Source organism: Calliphora vicina, chromosome 1 (assembly GCF_958450345.1).
Source record: "Calliphora vicina chromosome 1, idCalVici1.1, whole genome shotgun sequence".
Classification (NCBI taxonomy): domain Eukaryota; kingdom Metazoa; phylum Arthropoda; class Insecta; order Diptera; family Calliphoridae; genus Calliphora; species Calliphora vicina.
The window spans coordinates 129,406,443-129,431,558 of NC_088780.1; the positions used below are offsets into that span (position 1 = coordinate 129,406,443).

Consider the following 25,116-nt stretch of genomic DNA (forward strand, 5'->3'; position numbering starts at 1 on the left):
ATGTAACTTATTACCTATTGTTCTTAGCAAAATGTGTCCCAAATAGTTTAGATAGCTATTTCTTGAGTCTTTCGAAAAAAATATTTAAAAAAAAATAAAAAAATTTTAATATTTTTTTACAAAATAAATATTTTGTAACTCAAGACATACAATTTTTGTGTTAAAAAATTTATTTTGATACTATCGCATCCCACTAAGAGACCAAATAGTTCTTAAAGGAATGGACCTAAGCATTCTTTTGAGCAAAAAAAATTTAAAAAGAGGGCCCATTTTGGAAAAAAGTTCGATTTTGTAAAAACAAATCAAAAATTGTATATCTTGAGTTACAAAACATTTATTTTGCTATATATATATCCCACTCGCATCCCACTAAGCCACCAAATAGGTCTTAAAGGAATAGACCCAAGCTTTCTTTTGAGCAAAAAAAAATTAAAGAAAGGGTACTGTTTGCTTTGTATTTGTCCAGGTAAATCGATATTTACCAACTATCAATTTTTTCAATATTTCTCAACTTTGAAGGAAAATAAAAAAAAATATCAATTTCTATATTAGCCATATTTTCAAAATAAGTTCTTTGATTACTCCTTTACCTAATGCAAAAATTCCCAGCTGCCCGTCTTTGCCCCATTTTTTACTAGAGGTAAAATTTTTAAAAAAGACATGGTTCCAAACGATATTTACCAACTATACATTTTATCAATATTTCTCAACTTTAAAGGAAAATAAAAAAAACTATCAATTTCTGTATTTGCCATATTTTCAAAATAAGTTCTTTGATTATTCCTTTACCTAATGCAAAAATTTCCAGCTGCCCGTTCTTGCCCCATTTTTTGCTAGAGGTAAAATTTTTAAAAAAGACATGGTTTCAAAAATGACATATGGGCAATTCCATATCATCGTACGTGACATTTGTACGCCTATAGAGTGGAATAGATTTTGCAAAAATAAGAGTATCTGAAAAATAATTTGGTATTTATGTTCCATTCAGAGGGTAATATATTTTAAAATAATAAAACGTTCTTTCGAAATATTGTTGTACAAAATATAGACCGAAATAAGGGTATATCGTACGTGATATAAAACGGAACTCATTTTGAGGTACATGTAGTAATATGCGAAAATATTCGAATCGTGAGAGATGTTATGTTTTCATTTAATTTCTTACACTAAACGAAATATTTTTCCTTTACAATCCGTCATATTTAAAAAAAAACAATGATTTTATACTAAATAAAATTTAATATCCTACGTGACATACCGTACGTGACAGATTTTTCTCTTATAATAAAACAATATATATTCTGTAAATATACATACATATGTATGTATACAAAAACTAAAAAAATATACATTCGGTTTTAATAAACAATTTGACAATAACAAAAAAACAATCAGAGTCAAATTCATTTCATACTACAAGCTAATTGGGAGCCTAGTTTCCGCAATTTTAGCCTAAAACAAGTAAGAAAGTATGGTCGGTCAAGCCCGACCATATAATACCCTACACCAAGTAAATGAGTAAAAATATTTTTCTTTTTAAATATCAATAATTTATATTTTTGAGTGATTTTCGGAAGTGGGCCTTATATGGGATCTAGACCAATTATGGACCGCTCACCATAAAATTAAGTCGTGTGATTTATGTCTATATGAAAGTTATTTATGTTGAATTTTGTGTATATACCAAAATTTTTAAGTGATTTAAGCACTTTAAAGTGATTTTCGGAAGCGGGTCTATATGGGAGCTATGACTAATTACTGACCGATCGTAACAAAATTTGGTGACATGAATTTTGTATATATAAAACTTATTTGGAGCACAATTTGTGGATATACATGTATAAATTAAACATCTATGACCGATAATGTCCAATTTCGGAAGGACATTTGTATAGGGGCTAGGTGAAATAATGGACCGATTTCAGCCAGTTTCAATAGGCTTCGTCCTTGGGCCGAAAAAATATGTACCAAATTTTATCGAAATATCTTCAAAATTGCGAGCTGTACTCTGCGCACAAGGTTTACATGGACAGCCAGCCAACCAACCAACCAGCCAGACGGACGGACATCGTTTAATCAGAAAGTGATTCTAAGTCGATCGGTATACTTTAAGGTGGGTGTTAGACCAATATTTTTGGGCGTTACACACATCTGCACAAACGCATAATACCCTCCCCACTATGGTGGTGTAGGGTATAAACATACCTAAAACATTAAAAAATTAAATATAATCAGTTTAAACTATTATGTTTGTCTTTAAAATGTTGTAATATGATCTAAATACTTTCACATAGTAACATTTTATTATTTCTTCTATTCAAATCATCTTGAAAAAAAGTTTCAAGTGTTTTTCTTTTTTCAGTCGTGGTAGCGATTCTCGTGGAATTGCCCATTGAAAAACCAACCAAAAATATTTTTTTTAAAAAAAAAATTTTTTTTTTTAATATTTTCTGGAATAATTTTAAATCATAAAAGCCTTTAAAAGAAACATAAAAACTTAAAAATTTTAAAAAAATATTTTATTTTACTTCCCATAAAATTAATTTTTCCACAAATTTCAGCTTTTCTAACCCATAAGTATGCATCTGAAAGGCGTAGAACCATTTTCAAATACTCATTTCATAGGCTGATGAAATATGCCTTTTAAATTTTTTGATTATCTCATTTGGTTCAAAAGTTATGATTTTTGTAACGAAAAAACTCAAATGGCGCCACTGTGCGACGTATCAAAAATATCATTATTGAGGTGCCAAAATTTCTCAACTTTTATTTTAAGCTATCGAAAAGTCGATGGCACAATATCAACAAAGTTTTGTGCATACAAATCGGTCCACCCTAGTATATATATTTCATATAAACAAATTTGTATATTTTCAGAAGTGAACCTTAATTGAAAGCAATGCCCAATAATGGTTATTGTATGTATGTATGAAACAATTTTTGTTAAAAGGTTGTTCATTTAGAGCCTGTTTAATTTGTTTTTCCACAAATCACGCGTGACTGGTGTTATTTTCTCATATTTTTGTTATTCAGAAAGAGAGATGAAAATTGGACCTTCCGATTGGCTACTTACAGTTATCTTTAAAAAGTAAAGGCCAAAGATTGTTCTTTCGGATCATAATAAAAATTCCGACATCCAATTAGATTTTAAGTTAAAAAATGCTAAATGAATTACCCTTTACAATATGCCATTCATATTGAATAATGACATTGAACAACAGTTTGTACTTTGAAGCAAGGCATTTTCCAACAAAATGTTGTCTTGTCCAGGCCTTTAATATTTGTTATAAACTTTAGCAGTTACTGCTAATCCGCCTGACACAAATCACTAATCGTCAAACACAATAATACCTTTCCTGAAAACATAGTTTGACTTATACTTATTCTTGGATGTTTTACATTTAGAATACTTGAATTAATATCTTTCCATCCATTCATAATTTTACTACAATATGACTTTGGACTCATTGTCAAGTCTCAAACTTTGTGTGGATATATTTTCTTCACAAATAATGATGATAACTTACATTTAATTTAAATTCATACATATAATTACCATCATTTAACAAGTTTATATATACATATGTATTACCTAAATATTGATCTTTAAGTATGTTTCATACAAATAATAAACAAAAAAAGAAGATTTATGTGTGTCTATGAAAATATTTTCTCAACTTCAAAGAAATAAACGCAGAAAAACAACAATACTTCCATACAAAATTATGACTGTTACAATTAATAAAGTTTGTTAAACAAAATAACACCATCAATAAAGAGTGAGTGATCAATTATTTGGATGAACCAACAACGTTCGTTCATTACAATTGTGGTTTATCTCAAGTGTTAAACTATTTATTGACATAATGAGAAGTTGAATATTTTAGTGTTTTCTAATGAGATATGTAGATGATGTACAAGTTGAAAAAAAAATAAAAACTGTTGGAAACCAAACAATTGATTAAATGGTTAAAATATGAATGATATAAAAAATATGGCTTTATTTTCAGACTTTTTAAGACTTGTAGAAGAAGCCAGGGTCATATGGCAATTTACTTGTTAATGGATGTTAAGTGTAGTTATGAAGCAAAAAAATAAATATTATTTTTGTGTTGAAAAGTAAGCCCATTTGTTGGCAGTGGTTAATATTTGTTTATAAAAGCCGGCAAAAGCTTTTAAACGAATTTTAATGCACCCTATATATAGCAGTGTTTAAACTAGATCAAAAGATATATATGTATAATAAGTCATACTAAAATCTTTTATACGATATTCTAGAATATAGATAATAAATGTTATGTATTTGACAGGCAGTGAAGCTTTCTTAGCCTGATGATGATCGTTAGATCAACTTATATTATGATTCCAAATTGGAAAAATATATCCTTATTTATTTAAAAATTTAGTATAGTAAAGTATTTAAATTCTTATAAAAAATGTTGCTACATTTAACACTTTGCTCCACTTAAAACATTTTCCCGTTACATATAAATTATCATAAATATCTCGACACCCACAATATCTATAGGAGATTGAATGTATGAAAACAAATAAAACAACTTTATTTGAAACATTTATAAATAGTATTGTTAACGAACAATTGTGGTTTAGTTGTTAAAGACATGGTGAACTATTAATTTCAAATTTAATAAACAAATAAAGAAAAAAAAATATATTAACCACAATTATGGTAATAAAAGAGTGTTAATGCTAAATAAAATAAACATGTTAACCAATATTTAAAAAAAACTTTCTAGGAATCGCAAGGGAAAGTGAGAGTTTTTATCCTTTGTGTAATTTGTATGCAAATTTGTTCGGAAGCACAAGCAGCCACCAAAGCTATTGATTTAAATGGGCGTTCTTTAAGCAAAAATAAATATCTACCGCCACTAACATCAAACCACAACAATAATGGTATTTTAAGCAAAATTAAATCCCCATAACAGTGATAAAACTATTAATTAATTACAGCCAATAAAACCTTGCAACAAACTAAAACTTACACCACCAAACCTCAACGTTCAATTGATAATTTTAACACGCGACCTGAATTAAAAAACCCAAAATTTCCAGCAGAACCTTCCTATCCACCACTATTTACTTCATATGATCCACCACCATCGGGTTTAGTTTCACATAAGAATCTTCAATTACCTTTTGCCAACTCAGTAAAATTGCCGCTTCTATTGCCAAAATCTGGAAAACCCCATGATTTTACTAAACATCCAGGTTTTGTTACACCTCCCTCCTCCATAGAAGAACTTGAGTTGGAAGACTCAGCGCCCATGTTAATGATTGAAGAGCCAGCTGCTGTTGTACTGCAACCTCAATACAATAAAACTATAGAAGCAGCAAAAGTTTTGGCCTCCACTTTTCTGGAGGCAAGTGGTGAAGCATCTACGATATCAGGGAATAAGGGATCGAATACAACAGATGTTTATATAGTTAAGACACAAAAGAAGGCCTATATAATACCCACACATTTAAAAAAAGGTAAGTGAAATACAAATGAATACAAATGTTTTGTGTTTCTGTTAACAGATTCATAAATTTATTACAGAAGCCAACAAACCATCTGGTGTCGATGACCTGTATCCCTTGCGTGATCAGTTCGAGAAGGCGTACACTATTAATCAATTCATTTTTGTTATAAAGCCAGAAAAAATTAATTTTCTCAATAAGCTAGTTTAGTAAAAGATTGTTTTAATTATCTACATCTGTAAGTTTAATCAAATAAAGAAGTATTAATATTTTTTACAAAATGTTATGTTGGCTTACGTTGTATTCACGGATTATGCCCGATCATAAAATTGGGAAATCTTGTAAACTAATAAGAAAAAGCACTCAGTATCTGATCATAATTATGCAAATAGAATTACGAGGTTTGTGTGAAAAGTAAAGAAACTAATGATCATAAAACAATAAAAAAATATATATGTAAGGTGTTGAATTGTTACAGGAGAATACTATCTACTATTCGTACTAAATAAGATATAGAGGGATGCAATTAGAGTTTTTTTTAAATTTATTTTTACATATCAATAGTATTTCAAAAGTTTCTAATCGTATTAGAAATTTCTAATTATATTTCAGAAAATTCCAATTGAATTTCAGAAATTTCCAATCATATTTCAGAATTTCTTATCTGAAATTCAATCGGAAATTTCTGAAATACTATTATAAACTTCTAAATTACAATTGCAAATGATGAAGTATCTTACTGTCAACTTATTTTCATTCAGTATTGTTTGAAAATTTATCATGGAAAGACCGAAACAGTTCACACTGGAGTAGATTATCAAAAAGTTGGTAAGAAATCTGAATTTTCAAAACTACGAGGCCGATTGCAAAGTAATGTATAAACGTATCGAATATATGGACATAAGTAGGCTTTAAACAAATTAAATTGTTTACTACCATGTTAGAAAGCAAGGTGAAGTTTTCCTACCATCTCTGGTTGGGAAAACTTTATAAGGCTTGCAACTTTTACAAATGCGAACATTTACTATTACAGTATCTAGAAAGTTATTAACGATTTAAAATATTTAATAGATTTCTGGCATAAAATGTGAGTAATTAGCAGGGAAACCAAAATATGCAAATGCATGTTTTTTCTGGTGAGTCTAATGAGCACATGGATAAGATATTTCCACGTTTCAGAACTATTTAAGAATTTTACTGTATATATAGCATATTTTGAGTTTATCAAAAACAAATTTTGTATTACTTATTTTTCGCTGTTGTGTTACAGGTTTTTACTTCCTTTGTTTAAAATTCAAAATTGAAAAATAGAAGGCTTTTCACCAAAAAAAAATTTAAAAAACAGAATTTTTTTTTTTAAATTTAAAATAACAATTCGAAAAAAATTTTTTTCCAAAAAATGTTCACCTAAAAAAAAAATTGTTTTTCCAAAAAATTAAAAAACTGAAAAAAAATTTTTGTTCACCTAAAAATATTTAAATTTTTTATTTTGAAGTATAATTAGGTGAAGGGTATATAAGATTCGGCACAGCCGATTATAGCTCTTTTACTTGTTTTAATATAAAATAAGCACTATTTTAATAATAGCTCCATCTAAATATCAAATTTTAGTTCTAATTCAAACTTAACCGTTCTAAGTGTTAAAGAAATATTGTCTTTTAAATTTGCTCCTGTAACATCAGTTGATGTCGAAAGAACATTTTCTATGTATAAAAATGTTTTCAGATCCAATAGACAACGATTTTTATTTGAAAATTTAAGTAAATTTTTTTTGGTTAAAAATTATGTAAAAGTTTGTTTTTTTAAGAGCATATTTTTTAAATTTTAAGAGCATATTTTAAAGTTTTTACTGCATATTTAAAGCGCCTAAAACGCTTTTTTTAGAGCATATTTCCGGTTTCCCAGGTAATTAGAAATTAAATATTTTGGTTTTTAAGCTAAAAACCGAGTTCTTGTATAAAATATGTGTGATCGCAGATTGAGCTTATTTTCCCTAAAACATACTACTACCAAGTTAAAAACGATTTAAAATATTTAAGTTTTTTATACCAAAAAGTTACTAATGATTAAAATATCTGATTTTTTTTATACTAAAACTAGATTTTTTATATAAAATATGAGTGATCTATAAAGTAATTAACGATTTAAAATATTTCAGTTTTTTATACTAAAAATTTATTTATGGTATTAAACAAAGTATATATATATATTTTGGTATTAAATATAAGTGATATCAGACTAAGGTCCTTTTCCCTTAAATCACAGTATTTACAAAGTTAGTAACGATTTAAAATATTTTTCTTATAAAATATGAGTGATCTTATTTTTAATAAAATCGAGTTTTTTTATACTAAGAATCGATTTTTGTTATAAAATAACCCAGTGAATTTATCAATAATAAATTGGGAATTTATCACATAAAAAATATTTGAATTTTTTTATACTAAAAATCGATTTTAGGCATAAAATACGAGTGATCACAGATTGAGCTTATTTTCCTTAAAATGGCAGTATTTACAAAGTTATTATCAACTTAAAATTTTGTAATACTAAAAATAGATTTTTGGTATACAAGATCAGTGATCACAGATTGATTTGGATTGGATTTATCTACAATAGCACCCTGTTTTGCACGTTTTGGAATCCAACTTTAGGCTTTTCGAACAGTTAGCTCAAATTAAAAATGTGAATAAAAGTATGTCAAATTTAGAAGGCATGCGGAAACCCCTCTTAGTATATTGTGGGTGTTTTCTATTAAAAAGGTATTTAAGAAATTTTCAGTTTTAAAATAGATTTTTTTTTCGTTTTTGTTGATTTTTGTATGTTTTGTTTTGTTGATTGTCCAAATATTGTTTCGAATATATGTAAAAAAATTCCTTAATGACACGCAAAAAGTTGTTTGGCTATATCTCAATGTGCATAGTCCTGAAAAATAATCAAACACAAAATTCTGAAATTAGTTTGGAAAATGGCTAAATTTGTATTAGTCTAACGGTATAATTCATACACCACATACACCACCATAGTGGTCATACTGAAAAAATATTAGTCTCACACCCACCTTAAAGTATACCAATCGACTTAGAATCACTTTCTGAGTCGATTAAACGATGTCCGTCCGTCCGTCTGGCAGTCCACGTAAACCTTGTGCGCAAAATACAGGTCGCAATATTGAAGATCTTTCGATAACATTTGGTACATACAATTCTTTTGACCAAATGACGAAGCCTGTTGAAAATGGCTGAAATCTGTAGATTATTTCACCCAGCTCCCCTACAAATGTCCTCCAAAAATTGGACTACTTAATTTACACAGGTATCTACACAAATTTCTCTCGTAATAAGTTTCATATATACGAAATTTGTGTTACCAAATTTTGTTACGATCGGTCCATCATAGCTCCCATATAGACCCGCTTCCGAAAATCACTTTAACGTGCATAAATCTCTTAAAAATTTTGGTATACACATAAAATTCAACATAAATAACTTTCATATAGACATAAATCACACGATCTAATTTTATAGTGATTGGTCCATAATTGGTCATAGTTCCCGTATAAGGCCAACTTCTGAAAATCACTCACGAATATAAATTATTAAAATTTTAAAAGAAATCATTTACTTGGTGTATGGTATTAGACCGACCTAACTTTCTTACTTGTTAAATGATAGAATTTGTTAAAAAACGTCTCTAACATATCTTATTAGTCATTGTTGAAGCCAGTTCTTATCAAATATGAAAAAGTATTATATTTTCTTTATATTGAATATCGGTAAAGGTATTTAAGATTATATCGGTAAATATATTTTAGCGGTAATGGCACACACAACCTTGATTTTTATTCATTCGCATACTCCAAAAAGTTGAACGATCTTAAGAAATTACACTTTATATAGAGTGATTCATTTATAGGTTTTTCTTATTAGTTTTTGTTCACAGATCACACTTGACTAGTGTAATACTGTCATCTTACTTTTTTTAGTATTGCTTAACAATCCATTATGAAAATTAAAAAAGAACTGTAAATGAATCAAAATATATTGGACGGCTCCATTTAATTTCAGCCCTTTGTCTGCTACTAATTAGTACGGATAGTTGTCATAGTTGTCGATTTTTCTCGTAATTTTTGTCTTGTGCAAATCTGACCAAATATATGAAAATTATGAAAAGTATGTGAGCAAAAGATAAATCCCGTAGTAACTCTGACATGTTATTAAGTATTTATATAAGATATCTTTAAGAAAACTTCCACTGGAACATTGATTTCCAAAAAATAAGTCTAAGTAAGTTTTCTAAAAACCTGATACGATTTATAAAAATAACTTTTTTATAAAACTTATCGTTATGTAGACAAATTTCTATTTCTTACTGTCTCAAAAACTCGCCAAACAACCTACGAGTATTCAAAAACTATTTAAATTAATAATATCCGTTGAATAGCTAGAAAGAGCATACAAAAAAAAACAAAAATAAACTAGTAGCATTTTTAATAAATATTTAAATTAATGTTTTTTACTCCAGTTTACCATAGTTTAAACAAAATGCCATAGCCAAAACTAAATTTTTTAAACAAGTTTTAATTTAGAAAAATAAATACCAAAAATTATATAAAATAACGCTACAAAGATAACAACGAATTTAGTTGATTTTATACAGAAACCAAAGTTGCAGTCAAATAAATTGAATAAAAATGAAAACTTTTATGGTATGTTTGTAATATTATTTTTAAAAAATAATAATAAAAAATTATTTCTGAATTTAATAGATTTTGTGCATTGCTTTAATATGCTGTGTGTGTTTGGCTTTTGCTGCCCCAGTTGAAAACAGTCCCGGTGTGCAATTTTTAAAATACAAAGATGACAACGACTTTGAAGAAATTCAAAGACAAATTATCGGTAGCTTAAAATATTTATACATTTAAAGAAAATTTTAAATTTTTTAATAATTTTTTTATTATTTAGCTCAATATGAACATTTAGGTGGCTCATCCCAAGTTCATCATGTACAAACTGCTTCAATTGTTGATCCCAATACATTGAAAATTAATATTTAAAATGTGTTTGTTAGATAAAAACTGTTACGTGACTGATTAATTAATATTCATAAATATATAAATAAAAAAAGAAATATCTAAAACAAATTGCATAAGAACTAGTTTTTGTTAAAAAAAAGAGGGTTCAGGAAATGTATGTTAAACAAGAATTTAAGGCATTTTTCGACAATAATGATACGTCAGCAAAATTGAAGCGACTGTAACATGACAGGCAATAAAATCATATAATTAAAATCAAATGCAAATCAAAGTTCAATTAATTTGTTTTTGTTAAAAAAAAATTAATAATAATACCCATCAAATTATGCTAAAGTAACGAAAGCGTAAAAATAATTTGTGCTAACAAATTTTTAATTGAAGTTGATGGGGGAAATGTATGAACCGAATACATTTAAACTGATCTGAATTCTTAACAAACAGCCAGGTTCGAATTATTGGTTGAATTTTATGGAGCTATTTATATAAAATATAGTTTTATCGTTGAGGAAAGATCTGTTACATTTATTATGGGTCAAGGCACTGTTCCAATCTCGTCCTTCCAATATATATAAATGGCTCCAAGTCAGCAACTAAGGTGACTGGAGGGTTTTATATTTCCTGATTCCGATACACAGGTAAATAAATAACTGTGTAAATAACACAGGGCAACAAAATCGAAAAAATTTGGAGGCTTTTTAAACCACTACAAAATTTTGATGTATTGTGGTTCCAGTAGTACAAAAATGGTAAAATTTTTAAATTCTATGGAGAGATTTTTTTTTAAATTTTTTTCTTTCTAAAATTGTGAATTTTTTTTTATGTTTCTCCACATAATTTATGATAACTCAAAAACGGTTAGTCCGATATTATTGAAGTTAACTTGAAAAAGTTTAAATTTATATCTTAATCCGGTTATATATTGTGTTTTAATCGGCTCAGTAGTTTTGAAGTTATAACAACAAATTGAAGCAAAAAATATATTTTTTACGTGAAAATAGCAAATTTTTGTGTTTTAAAAAACTCATGAAAAATCGAAAAAGGCAGAACTTGTTCAGGTTTATTAATTTGTGGCAAAGCCGCATATAATACCAATAAAATCAGGTATCGAAGATAAAAATCGATTGATTCTTTTAGAATTTATTCACAATTAAGTGAATTCGCTCATTTTCACAAAATTTAACTTTTTTATTTGATATACATACATAAAATTGAGTAGGTAATGTTCTTATTTCGATTGATTGAATATTGGAAACATTTTTCCCGTGCTATGTACACATTTTACATATATATTGCATTTTAATCGGCTCAGCAGTTTCGGAGTTATAATAACAAATTGAATTTGTTTTTCTGTAAAAACAGTCTGGCTGGCAGACTGTTTAGGTCGCAATTTTGAAGACATTTCGATCAAATTTGTGTCTGGAAAATCACTCACGAAAATAAATAAAATTGAAAATTTAAAAGCAACATTTTTTTGCTCATTTACTCAGTGTAGGTTATTAACGGAGGTGCTTGTTTTCACATAGTTTCATTTTATTATTACATTTTCTCCTCTGACGTTTTTGACAACTGAGCTTTGACAGAAGAGTTTACGATCTACATCAAATCCAAAAATGTGTTCTGTCTTTTATTTTATGTTTAATATGTAACAAAATGAATTACAATTCATACATGCAGTTCCAAATAAAAAAACAGACAAAACTAAAATAACTCGCATGTACTCAATTTTGCACCCCACAATAAATTTAGGGAAGAATTGCATTTTTTAACATTTTTTTCAAAATCCGTTATTACGTAAAACACCATTCTTAACAATTTTTGACGTGTGCTTTGGTCGCCATCCTATTGAAAAATTACATTTTCAGCAGGATTAGCGTTATAATCTACTTTGTATGAAGATGAATGTTAAAAATACAAAGATGATTACGTATTGAGGTCGGGATATCGAACTGGACACTATTTCGAAAGAAATTGTGCTCATTAAGCCATTTTTCAAGGTTTTTGATGAGTGCTTTAATTCGCCGTCCTGCTGTAAAATAACTTCTTCGATATGATTGGCGCTCTTATCTACAAAATCGGAATGGCAAGTCTATAAATTCAGTATTATTAGTCTTCAATATGCGCAGATAGTCTTCTTAACTCATTATTTCGCCGATTTTTTTTTAAAATTGTGACACACGGTTATACATGGGGTTGCTTTATATGGCGCCACCTTGGACCAATGCAAAAAATCGATGAAATAATGGGTAAAGAAAACCATCTACGTATTTTGCAGACTCATCATACCGATTTTGTAGTTTCATCATAACGATTTTGTATATAAAAGAGAAAATCCTGCAGAAGAAGTAATTTTTCAATAGGATGGCGACCCAATGGACACGTCAAAAATCGTAAAGAATGGTGTTCTTAGAAAAATTTCTTATTAATGCCGTTACCAGCTTAATGTACTGAGTTCAATCCTCTTGAGAATTTTTGGTGAATCGTGAATTGGCGGTTGAAAAAATACCGGTTAACTGATACCAATTTGTACGAGCTTTATCAGCGGATTGAGCACGAGGGACAGAGTATTCCAAATAAAGTTAATGAAAAATTGGTAGAAAATATTCCAATGCGTGTAAAAATTTATTTACGTAATAACCGATTTTGAAAAAAAATTAAAAAAATGCAATTCTTCCCTAAAATTATTGTGGGGTGCAAAATTGAGTACATGCGAGTTATTTTAGTTTTGTCCGTTTTTTTATTTGGAACTGCATGTTTTTTGTTTTGAATTGTAATTAATTATGTTACATATTAAACATAAAATAAATGACAGAACAAATTTTTGGATATACTTTATTAGTTTTATTTGTATTCCATAAGAAGTGCACAAAATATAAACATGTACTCATGTGTGCTCCCCACTGTATGTGTACTTAACTACTGATAAAACTTTCTTAATAAAGTTATGTCAACAAAATCAAGTCTTCTTACAATATTTAGTTGGTAGCAATGATAACTGCGTTTCCATAATTGTAACCAAACATTCAGAGTCACAACATTATCTCAGGAGAAAAGCTGGGTAGCATTTACAGCTTATTCAAATTGATCAATGTATTTTTTTTTTTTTTGAAGAACTCTTTAGTCTCTAAAAGTTGCTTGACCTAACACCTCTAATATAATTAGCATTTAAAAATTTTCAAAACAAATAAAATCAATTTATAATTATTTAGAAAACTTTTTAAAAATTACTACCAGTTTTCAGCATTCTATGTAGACTAACCACAACCGAAGAAAAAAATAAAATATTTAATTATTTAAATATATATAAAAACAAATAAATATCTTGTTTTTTGTTCAAAAGTAAACCAAATAAATTGTATTTATTTGACGCTATCAAATAATAAAAAACAATTTAGAAATTATAGTCAGTTAAGCCCGACTATATGATATCCTACATCAATTCCTACTACATAAACTTATGTATATACTGAAGTAGACTTGAATAATATAAACCTTATTTTAATTAAATTTTATCCCATTTTGGGTTATGCCTGTTTAAATTCCAAATATGTGTTATATATGATTAATTATAGACCAATCCACAATAAATTATGTCCCTGATAATGTGAAATTATTGCCAGTTTTAAACAATTTCCTTAAATTTACATGCCAACTTGTCCAACTTGATCAAATTATAATCAAAAATGCGATCTGTATTTTGGAGACATGGACTAACGAATGGACATGTTTAAACCATCTAAAAATAGTGGAGTAGGGTATGGTAACAATAAAACAAGACGTCAGTATATAGGCGTAAGCTGGATTTTATTTATTCTTCTTTAAAATCTTTGTTTACTCAAAGTGTTACATTTTAAAGTATTTCAAATTTAGTGTTATGTTTGTAACACACACCCTACTTTATAAAGTAAAGTGTTTCATCAATTTTATGGACACATTTCTTTTGTACATTTATCAAATTTTCAAACTTTATAACTTGTAAAATGGATTAGAAAGTTAACAATATAATATTATTATCTTAAAAAAACTTTCAACAGCTTCTCATTATTTTCTTTAATAGTGTTCAAGCATATTCTCGGACATGCAAAATCATCTTTCAGGGTCTCTCGGCTTCAATTCCCTGCCTTTGGATGAATCCTGCTTGCTCTTTTTCCTCAATATTCAAGGAGTAATGCCTCCAATTCGTGGTCTTCGAACTGTTTTGGCTGACTAAGGCGATCCTTGTCTTTCGTGTCATTTCTGACTCTCACAAACCACGTTTGTCGCACGTTCATACCGATGGAACACATTCACCATAAGCTTTGGTGAGCAATGGTGTGCTTCAGCGGCACTTTTTTTCAAATTAAAAAAGTAAAACAAAACTTCCTGTATATTACGCTTTGTTGGTAACAAATTCGATATTTTCCAAGCAAAAAAAAACTTTTTTGTTTACACTATTATGTTCAATAACTAAGTGAGACTAAATGACAGATATGTACCCTTCAAATTAACATATAAGTTATTAAAAACTAAAACCGTGAACACATGATACGCCATCTATTGTAAATCCCGCACATTTTTTTTAGTCAAATTCTCCAAAAATATTGATTTTCTTCATATATTGCCAAACATTTTAACACTATCATATTTTAATAGTTCAAATCTTGCACAATCTTTGTGCCGACACAAAGTTTGTACATCCCGGCCCAAGTCACAGTATTTTACAACACAAAAAGTCATAATAAGTGAGTAACACTCATTTTGATAAGCATTTAATTCCAAAAAATAAAAACAAATAATTGGTAAAACAAACAACTTAAGTTTCAATCATGGTTTGATTAAAGAATCATTAAACGAATCAAAACAGTTGTGATTTAGATTTGAAGGTAGCAAAACGTATGCCAAGATTTTTTTTTTTCGGGGACTTACCTAGAAAGTGAATATTTAAAAATATAATAATAAAATAAATTAAATTAAATTATGAAAATGAATAAATTTTATTTGCTGTTGCTCCTAATCATATCAGTTTCAAATACAATCAAATCTCAACGGGCTTATTACGAAAACGAAAATAATAACAACAATGTGCGGGAAGTCAAACCTAATAATGAAAAAGTATATTTTCCCGGCAAAACTAATGCAGATGAAGTGAATTTAAAACGTTTGAATAATGCTCTATCTAATAGTTTCATAAGTGGACCTCAATCAAATTACATTGATATTGACATTGAAGAGCGGCCTTCAGCCTCCAGGCGTAATACGAATTCAGTCTTAAATACCATTAGAGAAATAATACCAACAAGAAGAACCGCTGTTACAAACATCAATTCTAATTCAATAAATGATAATAATTCGCCTTCCTTGATAAAAAGAGTTATAGATAAAATACGTAATTCTAGCGAAGAATCAAATGAAAGAAAAACTTCAAACACATCTTCAAACAAAAGAAATCCTACAAAAAATTCTAGTGAAGAAACTGATAGAATACCGCCACCTTCATTAGTGCCATCAGCGGTTTCATCGTTATTAAATTTAAGAGTATGTGAAATAAGTAAGTTCTGTTTAAAAAACGTCATTTATATATAGTATGTATGTGTACAATAATATTTTGTTTTGTTTTATAATTTAAAAAAAAATAAAAAAAATAATAGAATATGCTGAATTTATCCAACGCATATTTCCGCAAGAATCCGATACAGCTAGCGATGCCAATGATGCAGAGTTCAATGGTCGTGTTTTAGCCACACCTGGGGAATACCCACATATGGTAAGTTTTTGTTTTATAAATTTCTAGTATTTTGTAGTTTACTATTTCTAAAAACTAAATAATTTTCCTTGAACTTGGTGAATTCTATGTATAGCTTGTTTTTTCCAAAATGTGTCTATATAATATTAAGAATGATGTACTTTAACAGATAAGAAATAATTATAATAACAATAAAATAGCTTGAGGCATTTTATAATTTGATTTATTTAAAACATTCATTATTTAAATGAATGACGTAAACAGTTTTCAATATTATTTATATGAAAAGTAAAAGTGATAATCGGAATGAATCAGGCTGTGAATGTTTTACAATTGTAATCTTCAAAAATAATACGAACTTGTTTTTTTACTTGAATATTAATTATTTCAAAATAATCTGATCGTAATTTATAAAATGAATTTCAAAAGTAATTTTCCATTAAAAATTTACGAAGTTTACAGACCTTATATGTCAGAATTTAATAGACGTCCTAAATATATATTATTTACTTGGTTTTTAATAGCACAAGCATTGTGGTTACAATCTCAAAACTAGGTGGACAAAATAAAATAATAAAGTGAAATATATACTTTTTATAATAACTAATAACATGCCCTCTAACAAAGTAAAACTTATTTTTAATTGTTCATTTGGTTATCATTAGAGAGAAGTAAACTTTTTGACAGATCTTCACCCAAGTTTTTGTTTCTAAACTTTTAATAGATGCATTCCTAACTAAATAACTTATTTGGTTTAGCCAAATGTTCTAATGAATTAATTCTTAACTCCATTTTCGAAATCAATATAAATAATATCCCTTAACCATTCCATTAATTAACTCGTTATGAATTAATTCATAGGCTTAATTCCTGTGTACATCAAACGTATTGAATTCATGCCTTTGAGAATTCATTCTTTATAGAATTAATTTCTTATTGAATCATTAAAATTTTTTGATTTCAAATCCATTACAGAAGAGCTTTAAAAATATATTGAATAATTTTATTCTTCTTAAATTAAAATATTTCCTAAGGAAACTTATAGCTAATGTGTTTCAAAAAAATGGCATGCCATTTTAACGTAAGAGATTTTGTGGAAAATTTAAGACAACATTTCTAATTAAATTAATTTCACAGTAGGAAATAATATTTTTTGAACTAGTTTTTGATTCATTTTAAACTTGTGTTCCAAGATTAATTAAACACGTAGTACTTGTATATATTTTTAAATCTAATTTTTGGGTTTAGATCAAGCCCGACCATATAATACCCTACACTGAGTAAATGCGCTGAATCTTTTTATTCTTTTAATTTCAATAATTTATTTTCGAGAATGAGCTATGTATGAGCTATAATGTTATATATGAGCTATAATTATGGACACCGATCGCCATGGAATTGGGTCATGTGATTTACCTCTATATGAAGCTTATTCTCTTGAATTTTATGTGGATACCAACATTTTTAAGATTATATGGGAGCTAAGACTAATTATATACCGATCGTTATAAACGTTCAGGATTTGATTTAACAGTTATGACCGATAAAGTCCAATTTCGGGAGGACTATGGAGACTAGGTGAAATAATAGTATCTTCGTCCTCGAGCTATGTAAAACAAATGTATGTACCAAAATTTATGTACGATACTTGATGAAATAACTCAAAATTTCATTTAGTTGGATTTTAACCAATTTAAATTTAATCTTTGGATCAAACTAAACTTTTTTGAAAAATAATCCTCAAAAATTCAACATGTACTATTGATAACAATATATTTGTATATGGATTAGGATATAAAACATAATAATATAAATTATTCCATCTGTCTGCAGCAACTGGATCGAAATTTCAATTCCATTAAATAAAATGAAAGTAATAAGAATATCTGTGGTTAAGTTTTGCAAAAAAAAAAAAAAAAAAACTTTGAGTTTAAAAACAAAAAACTAGTTTAAGCAGGTACCTACTAAAATATGCGACGAAATTGTTATTCCAAGTTTAATGACTCTAGCTGTTGTTTTTTTTTTTTGACTTTTTAAATACGTCTCCTTAAAGGTTATGAATAATTTATGTTAATATTTTAAACCACAAATACTTTCAAATAATCACATTAAGTCCACATTTCTCTTCTGCAATGCCCATTAGATAAACTGGCCATATGAGTTACTTTCATAATCCGGAAAATAATTCTTCAAAAGGTTTCACATTTGGGGAACGGTAACAAACATAAAATAATTATCCACTTGTGGAATAGTTTTTTGAAAATTTTAAAAAATTAAGACATCCATCCGTATCTCATATAAACATAACATATTACTCTCTTGCTATATTAAAGCTGTAAAGATGATCGTGTAAAGAGAGCTTATGGAACATTAACTTACACAGTGCAACACAAAAAAATATAACCATATACGGACACCACTACGTGATAAAAGACAAAAAAAATACCCGTGTCTCCAAGTTTTGGCCAAAGTCATGAACTTTTTTTATGGGCCCCCAAGGATTTGGGTCCTCGGTGTCATTTTTGCAAAAAGGTTATCATTTTCTCATGCACATATCTTGCAAACAGTTTGGAAGTTTGTCATAAAGAACAAAAATTGTGAACATATAAAATCAAAAAAACTTCAAAATCAAAATCGATATAAACTTTAAAAAATTAGATTTTTATACCTTTTTTCCCCTGTTCAGGTCCATAGGTAGCAAACCGTTATATTTCCATGACTTAAAAACGCAGTGTTATAAAAGTGTGTTTCTTACTGCAATATGTTCTGATATTGATTTTATATTTATGCGCCTTTTAATAAAATGTGTCTTTATAGATAACTTTCGCCGCGGTAAAACGGTTTTCTCATCAGGGTATTTCGAATATTAGTTTGCTATCTCCTATTATAAATCTGAATCGATTAAACGATGTTCGTCCATTCTTGTCAACCTTGTACGCATTTGGTACATACAATTTTTCCGGCTCAAGGACAAAGCCTATTGAAACTGGCTGAAGTCGGTCCATTATTTCACCTAGCCCCATACAAATGTCCTCCCGAAATTGGACTTTATCTGTCATAACTGTTTAATTTATATAAGAATCTACACAAATTTCGCTCCAAATAAGTTTTATATATACGGAATTCATTTTACCAAATTGTATTATAATGGGTGCATAATTAGTCATAGTTCCCATATAAGACCCGCTTCCGAAAAACACTTTAACCTGCATAAATCTCCTAAAAATGTTGGTATACACATAAAATTCAACATAAATAACTTTCATATATACATAAATCACACGACCTAATTTCATAATGATCGGTCCATTATTAGTCATAGCTCCCATATAAGTCCCAATACCGAAAATCACTTACGAATATAAATTATTGAAATTATTCTTAATAAGTCTTACTTCTTTTATTTTAGAAAACCTCTGTTACATTTTTATTTTTATTATTTTTTCTCTTTCAGACAGCTTTGGGCTTTCGCTCGAAAAATAACAAAGTGGATTACAAATGTGGTGGCAGTTTAATAAGTGAAAATTTTGTTATTACAGCTGCACACTGTACCAACTTTGCAGGGTATGAAAAATATATTAATTTAAAGATCCTTTCACATTTTCTTTATTTAGTAAACATAAAGTATATATTTTGCAGGCAACAACCAACTAAAGTGCGCATAGGTGATCTGAATTTAATGGTCGTAGAAAGTTTTTTGGAACCACAAATACGCAATATTAAAAACATCTATGTCCATCCGGAATATAGAACAAACTCTTATTACAATGATATTGCACTGTTGGAGCTAGAGGACGAAGTCGAGTGAGTAAGCCTTAAACAAATTAAAAATAATCTAACAAGTATTAACTATAAATACATTTCTTAATAGACTAACCGAATTTGTTCGCCCCATCCGCTTGTGGACCCAATCAACAATCCCGTTTACCACAGCCTATGCCATGGGTTATGGTGCCACTGATTTCGCCAGAGAACGCACAAATCGTCTAACAAATTTAAATATGACCATTGTGTCGAATAGTGATTGTAATCGTGAAATGCCCAAAATGCCAGAATCGGACAGAGGCATTATTGCTAGTCAAATATGTGCTCGAGACTTTAAACTGAATCGCGACACCTGTCAGGGAGACTCGGGCGGTCCTTTACAATTGAATATTAGAGGACGACGTAGAACAAATCGTATGCATTACCAATTAATTGGTATTACCTCGTATGGCTTGTACTGTCGTAGCGGTTATCCGAGTATATTTACAAGAGTGTATTCTTATTTGGATTGGATTGAGCATATTGTATGGAAAGACTACTTTGACTGATTAAACCATATTTTAAATTATAGTTCTATATTCTTTTTTAAAATAATAAAGTACAAAAATTATTTAACAACTAAATTATCTGCAATAGCACTTATGTTTTAAATGATATTTCTTCTATCCAATCAACATATTCTGATACTCTGGTGTATACTCCAGGTGGTTCTAAAGCACAGGCTCTTCCAAATGATGTTATACCAACTACAAAAGGTCTGGAAACACCATACTTGTCTGTAGAGTGCAGTATTATAGGACCTCCAGAGTCACCCTAAAAATAATAAATATATTGCATAAATAACACTGTGCTACAGAGAAAAATTAAAATACTTATATATCATTAAATATCAATAAAATATTTGTGTTTATAATAAGGTATATAAGCTTTGACTCTGTTTATTATTTAATCACAAATTACCTGGCAAGTGTCTCTTATACTTTCGGGATCTTTAGCACAAATTTGCGTTTCTACTACTCCATGTTGTAAAGACGATTCTGCTGTATAATATTTAGAACATTCTTTGTTCGGCACAATAAGTAAATATGCTTTAAGTAAACTTTCCGAACCAGCTCCAGCTAAAATTAAAAAAAAAATAATCATCATTGTTGTTTCTTATCTAAAAACAAAATACTGAAAATTGTATCATAATTATACAGTGTTAAATTGTTGCATATTTGAATATCTCATTTTGTTCATATTATATGTGGCTTTGCGATAAAGTAATAAATCTAAACATTTTTTCCGTAGATTTCGATTTTTCATGATTTTTTAAAAACAAAAAAAAATTGATATTTTTATTTTTATTTTTAAAAATAGTCGTTAAAAGGTCAAAGGCAATCCCGCAATTCCTAAAAATTGGAGCGAAAATTCCAAAAATGGTATTTTTTACAATTTTGCCTATAGGTTCCACACTTCCTTCGGGGCTGGGAAAATACTTTGGCGATAAAGAGGGAACACATCAATTATGAAAAAATTTTAAAAAAAGTGTTGAAAAATTACAAAAATTTGATGCTTTAGTTTTTTGGCTATAATATCCATACCAGGGCAGTGTTACCGGAACCCTTTACAAAATAATTAAGAACATATTTGCCCATCCAAAATGGGTTACTATATTTTGATATCGACGATTTGAGAATTTTTGCCTTAAAATTTAATTTTACATAGAAAATAGGAGTTTCTTGGATAGACCTGGTCCCCTTTGTTTTCATTTAAAATATTTAGTGTAAATTTAGCTTTTCAAAATTCTTAATACAAGTAAATAGAAATTTTTCACATAACTTAAAAAGAAAAAAGTATTTTTTTCTAAAAAACAAGCGAAAAATCGCATTTTTTAAAATTTTTAAATTCAAATGCATATAACTTTGGAGACAGTCACGATTTTTTAACAATTATTTTTTTGTTTGACATATATGTACATTTATTGTTAGTTCAAAAGTAAAATGAAGAAATCGGGAAATATTTCAGTAGGGTGGGTAAAAATGTTGAAAATTTAATTAAATCAAATGCGAATATCTCCTAAGTTGTAGGAGATAATTAATTGTTTTTTGTAGTGCTAGACGAAACCAAGAAATAGGATCTTTTTAAAAATATAACATACCCCAGGTGTTCTACTTTGGGGACCCCTGACAGCACACCTGGTGGGCCCATGTGGTCCAAATTCAGAACATAAACTCGAAAACACTTTCATAACCAATTTCCTACAAATCGGACTAAGGGTTTAGAAGTTACAGATTTATTTCCCTAGTTTTTATTTTCTATACCACTGTGGATCGGTTGGACACATTTCGCTAATATTCCCAACATATTGTGCTTGGAAGGATTCATGAGCATGTGACTTAATATACATAGAGGCAGATACATATAAATATAAACATAAAACACTTTTGAATAATTATAAATTCTTACCAAATTGTGTATGTCCATAACCAATTGCAGTCACATTGACTTCATCCAAAGAGTAAGAACCCCAAATGCAGATTGGAGTCTCGTACGAATCACGACCTAAATTTATTAAAGCAATATCATGATATGACCTATTTGCTTTATAGCCTGGATGTATTTTCACATTTAAGACTGGTATAGGTGTATTTTCTGGATCAGTAAGATTAGTACCACCAATTAAAGCCACTGCCGGTGGTAATCTAAGTAATTTATAGAATTTAATTAACAATTTCTGTGCATCAAAATGTACTTACCCGTTTAGCAAAGCACAGTGAGCTGCTGTTAAAACATATCTATTCGAGATTAAAACACCGCCACATTTATAATCATAAACATCAGGATGAGTTAAAGACTTCCAACCCAATGCCACCTGCATCATAAAAAGTTGATTAAATTCATATGCCAAAGAATTGCCCGCTTAAACTTACCATGTATGCAAATTCTTTATATTCAGTCTGAATACCTTTTATAATTTCAAAATGTGGATATTGGGCGCCACAATTCATAGTAAAAGGTCTCATTGTAACATCATCCCAAATATTTTCTTTGCAGCACACATACTCGTCGCCACCATCAAAATAGCATAATTTTACCTGTTTTGCTGTTATGGCGGCCGGACAGTATTGTAAATTACGGCAGGTTCCATTGGAGCCATCAGGCACCTTACAGTCCGTTGGAAAATCATCGACTTTGGGATATACAAATTTGGACTCAACAGTGTTAAGCCACAAGTAAAAGATGATTAATATTCGTAGTGCGTATTTCATATTAAATTGAATTATTATTTTTTTTGTTGTTTTTAATAAAAATCACCGGATTGTCTCTGTTTAGTTCTTATCGCTTGAACACTTTGTTTTGAAATGAATATATTAAATGTGCTAATGACACACATTTCGTGTATTTTGTTCTTTCCCGCAAGTTTAAAACAGATAATTTTTTTTTTCTTAAATAATTGTTTATTATTTAATTAGAATATACAAATCAAGTTTTTAAATTCTTAATACATTTTTGTATTGACAGCTTTTATGCGCGTTTTAACGGTTTTAGTTTAAAAATTGTGTTGTGAAATGCGCATGAATTTTTCTAGTTTCAGTGCTTTTATATTGGTGCTTGTCTAAGATGTAGATTTCAATAATATATATTTTTGTAGGTGTGTAGTGAAAGAAGCTTTTTACACTGAGAATCTTTTATTATAAACCTAAAATGTGTTTCATATTTATAACTTCAGTTTATTATTTATTATACATATATTTTTAAATATTTAATAAACATTTCAAATAATTTAGAAGAATTGATCGTTGTTATTGTTGTTGTAATGTTAACATGAAATATATTAAATTTTAGTGTTTCATAATTACAACATAGACAAAGTTTGTCATTCTGTTTGTAATATCTACATTTTTCATTTGCGATCCCATATTTTTGATCGTAACATGCACTTTCTGAAAAAAAAAATTGTATCACCAAAAAAAAATTTTAATCTTTATCTTAAAATACAATTTAAGCCAAACTAATGAATTTCATTTAAATTGTTTTGATTTCCTTTGTAACACATCAATACATTCGACGCAGGCTCATATATGTACATTAGAGTGCTCCAAGATTGTATGGACGAAAAAAACTTTCTAGGTACAGGCCGTCCCCCTCTCTAGAATTGTTCTATGTATTGTAGAAACACGTTGTGTAAAATATTAGGATGATAGGATAACGTTAACTGGTGGCGCAACGACGCTGAAGTATTGAGGTGCATTTACAAGGGGAAAATATGCAATTTTTTCAGTTTTTGTAAAAATTTTGCCATTAAATAATGACTTTTACAATTTAATTTAAAAGAATCGAAATGTGTACGTAATTGTCGTTATAATAAGATATAAAAGACAAAAATTGGTGAAAAAATGTTAAAGTTATTAAAAAATCGCCAGGCCATTAACGTGTCTCAGGCCACTAGAACAAGAAATTTATGAACAAAATTAACATATTTTGAGAAATATTAAAATAAAAGCTTATTTTTACTTAAAATATATCCATATTTACTTGTATATGAGTTTTTGTCCTCGTAGGATACCGTTAACCTATTCGCAGGTATGACCAAAAAAAAATTCCAATTCCAAATTTTTAAAAATTTTGTTAAACAAATTTCAGAATTTTCTGATCATCACATGGGGATTTATTGACAACATAATAGGGAATAAAAATGTGAAAAAAGTATGTCAATACCTCCTATAGTTTTTCCGTACCTGCGATATAAATTTTGCGATTTTCGAAAAAAAATAATTGTTTGGCCATATTTTGGAGAATGACCAGAATTTCCTTACTGTAATGATTTTTAAGTAAAAGCTATTCAGAATAATATAGTCCAGGTAATTTTAAATATAGTCTGAAAGTTTTACTAAAATCGGAAATCTTTAACCCTTAAAGGTAAATTTTTTCAATATTTGGAATTTCTCATGGAAAGATAGCGAAATATTATATATTTTTGGGCCGATTTTGATGAAACTTAAGAAAAATATAAAATGAAGTCTAGTATTCACAATAACAGTACAAAAATGGAAATTAACCCTTAATAGCACTTGGGGTCCAAATGACCCTCAACTTTTAAAATCACGAAAAACACATTAATTTTGACCCCAAG

The 25,116-nt window shown here is 28.6% G+C and overlaps 4 protein-coding genes across 4 annotated transcripts; 3 read left to right on the forward strand and 1 right to left on the reverse strand.

Annotated features, from left to right (window-relative positions):
- The first annotated feature begins 4,802 nt into the window (after positions 1-4,802).
- On the forward strand, positions 4,803-5,691 carry LOC135952781 (uncharacterized). The gene is made up of 3 exons (XM_065502715.1): positions 4,803-4,914; positions 4,972-5,493; positions 5,561-5,691. The coding sequence occupies exons 1-3, from the start codon at positions 4,803-4,805 to the stop codon at positions 5,689-5,691; spliced, it is 765 nt and encodes a 254-aa protein (XP_065358787.1).
- A 4,446-nt stretch (positions 5,692-10,137) lies between these two features.
- LOC135962353 (uncharacterized) lies at positions 10,138-10,537 on the forward strand. The gene is made up of 3 exons (XM_065514240.1): positions 10,138-10,189; positions 10,250-10,379; positions 10,446-10,537. The coding sequence occupies exons 1-3, from the start codon at positions 10,175-10,177 to the stop codon at positions 10,535-10,537; spliced, it is 237 nt and encodes a 78-aa protein (XP_065370312.1). The 5' UTR covers positions 10,138-10,174.
- Positions 10,538-15,368: 4,831 nt separating this feature from the next.
- LOC135963821 (serine protease snake) lies at positions 15,369-20,623 on the forward strand. Its single transcript, XM_065515811.1, has 5 exons — positions 15,369-16,040; positions 16,141-16,256; positions 19,690-19,799; positions 19,875-20,039; positions 20,107-20,623. The coding sequence occupies exons 1-5, from the start codon at positions 15,470-15,472 to the stop codon at positions 20,546-20,548; spliced, it is 1,404 nt and encodes a 467-aa protein (XP_065371883.1). The 5' UTR covers positions 15,369-15,469; the 3' UTR covers positions 20,549-20,623.
- On the reverse strand, positions 20,540-23,325 carry LOC135963822 (serine protease snake-like). Its single transcript, XM_065515812.1, has 5 exons — positions 22,913-23,325; positions 22,739-22,854; positions 22,449-22,684; positions 20,961-21,118; positions 20,540-20,813 (listed from the first exon to the last, which is right to left on the reverse strand). Exons 1-5 carry the CDS (start codon positions 23,249-23,251, stop codon positions 20,640-20,642), a joined length of 1,023 nt encoding a protein of 340 aa, XP_065371884.1. The 5' UTR covers positions 23,252-23,325; the 3' UTR covers positions 20,540-20,639.
- Positions 23,326-25,116: the final 1,791 nt, after the last annotated feature.

Coding starts and splice junctions, on each gene's coding strand:
- LOC135952781 (XM_065502715.1), top strand. CDS start 4,803: ATGCAAATTTGTTCGGAAGCACAAGCAGCCACCAAAGCTATTGATTTA. Junction 4,915..4,971: donor ATCAAACCACAACAATAATG/GTATTTTAAGCA, acceptor AATTAATTACAG/CCAATAAAACCTTGCAACAA. Junction 5,494..5,560: donor ACCCACACATTTAAAAAAAG/GTAAGTGAAATA, acceptor AATTTATTACAG/AAGCCAACAAACCATCTGGT.
- LOC135962353 (XM_065514240.1), top strand. Junction 10,380..10,445: donor AATTCAAAGACAAATTATCG/GTAGCTTAAAAT, acceptor TTTATTATTTAG/CTCAATATGAACATTTAGGT.
- LOC135963821 (XM_065515811.1), top strand. CDS start 15,470: ATGAAAATGAATAAATTTTATTTGCTGTTGCTCCTAATCATATCAGTT. Junction 16,257..19,689: donor CTGGGGAATACCCACATATG/GTAAGTTTTTGT, acceptor TTTCTCTTTCAG/ACAGCTTTGGGCTTTCGCTC. Junction 19,800..19,874: donor CACTGTACCAACTTTGCAGG/GTATGAAAAATA, acceptor TATATTTTGCAG/GCAACAACCAACTAAAGTGC.
- LOC135963822 (XM_065515812.1), bottom strand. CDS start 23,251: ATGAAATACGCACTACGAATATTAATCATCTTTTACTTGTGGCTTAAC. Junction 22,685..22,738: donor CACTGTGCTTTGCTAAACGG/GTAAGTACATTT, acceptor TAAATTACTTAG/ATTACCACCGGCAGTGGCTT. Junction 20,814..20,960: donor GTATAAGAGACACTTGCCAG/GTAATTTGTGAT, acceptor TATTATTTTTAG/GGTGACTCTGGAGGTCCTAT.